This window comes from Nicotiana sylvestris, chromosome 8 (assembly GCF_000393655.2).
Source record: "Nicotiana sylvestris chromosome 8, ASM39365v2, whole genome shotgun sequence".
Lineage (NCBI taxonomy): Eukaryota > Viridiplantae > Streptophyta > Magnoliopsida > Solanales > Solanaceae > Nicotiana > Nicotiana sylvestris.
Genome location: NC_091064.1, coordinates 208,454,361 through 208,459,680, shown reverse-complemented (window position 1 = coordinate 208,459,680; position 5,320 = coordinate 208,454,361). Strand labels below are relative to the sequence as shown.

At 37.3% G+C, this 5,320-nt stretch overlaps 1 protein-coding gene across 1 annotated transcript; it reads left to right on the top strand.

Moving 5' to 3' along the window:
* The first annotated feature begins 292 nt into the window (after positions 1–292).
* On the top strand, positions 293–5,320 carry LOC104234523 (uncharacterized). Its single transcript, XM_009788093.2, has 4 exons — positions 293–954; positions 1,888–2,124; positions 2,223–2,440; positions 4,644–5,320. Exons 1-4 carry the CDS (start codon positions 625–627, stop codon positions 4,822–4,824), a joined length of 966 nt encoding a protein of 321 aa, XP_009786395.1. The 5' UTR covers positions 293–624; the 3' UTR covers positions 4,825–5,320.

Here is a 5,320-nt window from a genome sequence, read left to right as displayed (position 1 = left end):
TTGAATAAGACAATCTTACTAAATGAATTGCCCATTTATGTATTTAACGTAGGGTTAGAACTCACGTGAACCATAAATCTAGCAGAGTAGTATTTTCATATTAATGACAATAACAAAAATAAAAAATAAAAAAGTTAGAAGGATACTTTTGTCATTTCATTAAAACAATGGCCGAAAGCTAACTAAGGGACTGTCTATAGTGCAATTTGTAACCAAGTTCAACAAAATATCGGTTTCATTTTGTTCATTAAAATATAAAAGCCTTTTTTCTTTTAATTTTCTGTTCATTAGTATAACTGATTGCTTCTCCTCTCATCTACCATTCTTCTTCCTCTTCTTCATCATCACTCATCAGCATCCAATATTTGTGTAATGACTGTATTTGTATGTATGTAATGTGTCTGTCACATACGTAAGAAGACACGTAATAGAATTATCTTTACGCAAACGCATTTCAATTCTTCTCAATCCAATCCCTTTATTAGGGCTTAAAATGTACACTTTTTTTTCCTCATAAAGAACCGGAGCCAATCAATACGTTTAACGGTTATTTTGTGAAAAAAGAGTAAAACCCAATCTGGGTTTTGGATTTTGATTAGAATTGGATTGTTGATTGAGTGGTTAATGACGTATGCTGGGAAGGATGAGGAGGAAGGGTTGGTGGTGGTGGTACCAGCCCCGTTATTGGGGTTGGAGAGGGAGGAGGATCTGAAGGGTAGTTATGTAAAATTAGGTGGGGAAAAATTGGAAAAGGAGGAGAAAAATGGTTTCTTTGGTGGTGGGGGTTGCAATTGCTTGGGTGCATCATCATCAGGCCTTGAATATGGAGGCAATAGCAGCAGCAGCAGATGTTGGTCTCTTTGGTGGTGGGCTAAGCTGGTGCTTCTCCTCATTTTTGTTGGAGTTTTGGCTGCTGTTTTTCTCAAATGGGTCGGACCCTTTTTCATGGATAAGGTCAATTTTAGCTTTACTTTTGTTCTTTTTGGGAAATATTTGTCTATTCGAATTATGTAGCTGTTTGTATTATTTGTTGCATGTGAGAAAGTCATACTCTTTATAGATGCTGGTGAATATTTGAGGGTGATCATTTTGTTTTAGCATGTGAGAAAGTCGTACTCTTTATAGATGCCGGTGAATTTGCACCCAAGGGTGTGACCTAGTAGTCAATTGAGTGAGAGGAGAATCATGAGATCTCGGGTTCAAATTCGACAAAAAACATTAGTTGATTTTTTTGTATCTGCCTATGTCTTGGTAGTCAAAGTTAACCGGTATCTCTTCTGGTGGAAAAATAGCAGGTACCCGGTGGAATAGTTGAAGTGGCGCAAGCTGGCCGGTACACCACCGTTTAAGTGAATTTATTGAAGTTTCAGCAAAAAATAGAGATTGTTGCTTGTAAAATATGTGGTCTTTGTAGCCAATTAATTTAGTATTCTGTTAATGGCTCCTGATTCTAACTAAACTGATTATGGAGTCAGTCTGAGCTGCTTAAACTGACCTCATGTATGGGCTGTTTTGTGAGTGAGTTGGATTTAGAGTACTTACCAGAGTTAGTACTTTAGGTGGAAGAATTGTTGTATAGCTGTAGTTGATGAGTTCAGTGCTGCTTACTAAATTAGATGAAGAGTTTGAGATAAGATTTAATGAGGTTGTTTTTTGAAGTCACACAGTTAATTCCATTCATTTATATTGGAACGAAATGGACCTGAATAGAGCATAATGTGTATAGAGTACTAGGCTTAGTTCATTGACGGATCGACTGTTAACTCCATTCATCATGCTATTTCCCTCTGCTGACTCTGATTTGGTGGCACTTATTATGATGCAGATCAGGACGGTTTTATGATTTCTGGATCATATCAATTTCTGACTGTTGTTTTCCTATTTCAGGAGATTATTCCCATACTAAATTGGGAGACAAGAACATTCAGTACTCCAGTACTTGCAGTTCTAGTTTATGCTTCAGTGGCAATTTTCCCAACCCTCATTTTACCTTCCACTCCCTCCATGTGGGTAGCTGGGATGACATTCGGATATGGATATGGTTTTCTACTTATCATCGGAGCACTTCCTATTGGTGTATCTCTTCCTTATTTCATAGGTCATCTTTTCCATCACAGAATCCAAGTATGTACTTCATTACTTTCGCAGACTGATTGCACTTCGTCACTTTGCTTTCTTTACTTAAAATAAATTTCATAATCTCTTTCTTTCTTCTCCTGTAGAGCTGGATAGAAAGATATCCCAAGAATGCTTCTATTATAAGACTAGCTGGTGAAGGGAATTGGTTTAACCAGGCTCGAGCTGTTGCATTGATCAGGATTTCCCCTTTTCCATATATAGTTTATAATTACTGTGCAATGGCAACTGGAGTCAAGTATGGTCCTTATTTGCTGGGGACACTCGTTGGCATGGTCCCAGAAATATTTGTTACAATTTACACGTAAGCATTCTCTTTCTTTTCTTGTTCATGAGAATTGACTCGCTGGATGTATTCTTACGACAGCAGTTATCTGGATCAATTAAATTGCCTGTTAGGTTTTGGCCAGGTCCTTCCTTCCCTTCCTCCATGTCTCAATCCCTTGCCTCACGCCATACCTCTATTTCTAGAAAATAAAAGCAACCTTTCCGTTGAACCATATATGTGAACATCTGGATACTCTACTGAATGCTATTATCCGTGAAAAAAGAATGTTGACTTGCCTCAGTTCTCTTGTTCTAAGGCTGATGACCGACTCAATGTGAAGCTTATACACTTCACATTCAAAGATAGGTAGTTTGGCTCTGATGTCTGACAATGCAAATGTGGTGCTCAATGAGGTTGCACCACTATCTTTTTCTAGTCTTGTATACCTACATTGGTTTCTCTAGTTGTGATCTGTTCCTTGGTGTGGAAGGAGATTATATGCATGTGGATAGAATATCAAATGTTCTTCTCCAAGTTATGTTATAATCGAACTGGTTAATGCTTGAGTTGGTCTGTAGTAGCAATTTGAGTTGTTAGTAAGCTTTCCTAGCATGTTCGATGTGTGTGCATAACTTTGTTTGATGCTGGTGGAAAATTTGTTTAGGGCACATTTTCCTTTTCTCTGCTGCCATATAGTTTTGACTTAGCCACTTATAAGTGAAGATCATTGCAGGATATTGAAAAAACTAAATTGAATAGTGAGAAAAAGCTAATTCTTCCTGTTGTTCGGCTTCATGAATTTGGTTTTTGTTTGATTAACTATGCCGTTAGTCAAAAATTAAAAATAATTAATGCTGAAGAATACGACAGGGAACAAAGTAAAAATCCTTGTGATCTACATAGTTCTGCGGTAAGATTGTCCTTTTGTGGTAAGATAGACGTTGCTTAACTAAAAGCTCTAGACATGGACTGTAATCAGTACCCTACTTCTTTGTTCTATTTTATTATTGGCATTAGGGGGACTGTATGTTGTAGGATGCTCACGCTTGGCTTTTCATTCTGTCATTTCTTTTTGTTTGAAAAGCTAAGTTAGGCTTTTCATTTTCTTGCTGTCCTAGATTATCTCTTGCAGTATTCTATATTGTTTTTCCCCCTCGCTTGTGCTAACTTGTTTTTGCACTCTGCTTCTGTTACGACCTTCAATGATCTTGACTTCTCAGATTAGTTCTATATTTTTCTCCCTTCATGGGGAGGGGGTGTGTGGGGGAGAACACAATTCGAAGATGGTCATTGTATGCATGCAATATCATAGACAGAGTTGTGGATAATGTTGCAACTATTGTTTCATGTTTCAAAAGCAGTAATTTGCAATTTTTGTTGTATTTTACCTATTTTGGAAAATGTTTTAGGTTTTGCCTTTTGCATATAGAACATGAGAAATAAAACTATATGCTCAGATGGACTTGGAGGCAGGCATAAATCATTATTTTCTTTTCATATAAATATATTATGTAGTGAATTGCGATTTGATAGTTAAAAAAAAGATTCATTATTCGTGGCTGTAACTAAAGTTTATAAGGCTAATTAAACACTTAAAAGTGTTTCCAAAACCCATAAATAATTAGTTAATTGCAAGGAAGGGCTCACATTGACAACAATGGTTCTTCATATGACTGTTAAATTTGAGTGAGTTACACAAAGTGTGGAGACAAAAACAGTAGCTTGTGACTGGGAATCATTTGGCTGACATATTTATACAAGAAAAAATGATGGGGAATTCTCTAGTTAAATCCTTTTAAGGTAATTGTAGTCCATGAATACATGCTTTTAGGAATAAAGCAATTGATTTTTTTGTCTTCTCCTGGCTTCTTTGCTAGAGTTTTTGATATCGACACTTTCTGTATTTCTATTAGCATAAGTTTTATTGCCTTTCTCGATTTGTACTCTGGTTGTCTGTGATTCTTTGGGTTTTGGTTCCTTTCCTCTGTACTATTGCTTTGGAAGGATGTAATGGAAGGAGCACGGGAGGGGTGCAGTGCGATGGGAAGGGCTCGATGGTTTTGAGCTTTTGGATTTTTGTTGGTTTTTCAGGGAGAAAGCTACCTGAATACAAAGCAGGCCTTTAGTAATTTTAAGAGGGTTTCATTCGGTGTATGCTGCTCCACTACAATACATAATCGCTTATTCATCATTACAAGTTTCACTTGCTGAATACGTTTTCTTCCAACTTTCTTTGCAGTGGCATCCTGATAAAGACTCTTGCAAATGCTTCGCAAGAGCAACGTTTTTTATCAGCTCCACAGATTATTCTTAATGTTCTTGGATTTAGTTTCACTGTTGCTACAACAGTGTTGATCACTGTATATGCAAAAAGGAGGCTCAAGCAATTGCAGAGAGACGAGGATTTGTTGCTACAATGAGCTTCTGTAGTCTCTGTAGGTCTCGACAGGTGGAGAAAGGAAAGGGAATGGAATTTGGAGGTTCTTTACTGCTGACAAACAAGGTCATTTGCATCCATCGAGAATCTTAATCGATGTATAGGATTCACACCACCTCATAGTGGAGATTAGTCGACAATTCTTTGTGCACTTTGGTGCCATAGCTGCACAGGTTGCGCACCAATGCAAGGAAGTCAAGAAGCCAGGAAACTGACGTTACTGATACACAAGGAGCAATCACCCATTCAAGTCTTTGTCTCATATTGTTGACCATCATTGTACAGAATTGAATAACCCAATTATGGGTAAAACTGAATAGGACAGAGCACTAGTTAGAGTGAATGCTTGGGAGTGACAAACAGATGCTTGATTTAACATTGCTATTTTCTGTAGATAATGAAGAAAATTTTGGTGTACTGCTTAGTTTGTATGCAGCTTCATTCGTTACACTTCTATGGAACTACATATCTTGATAGGA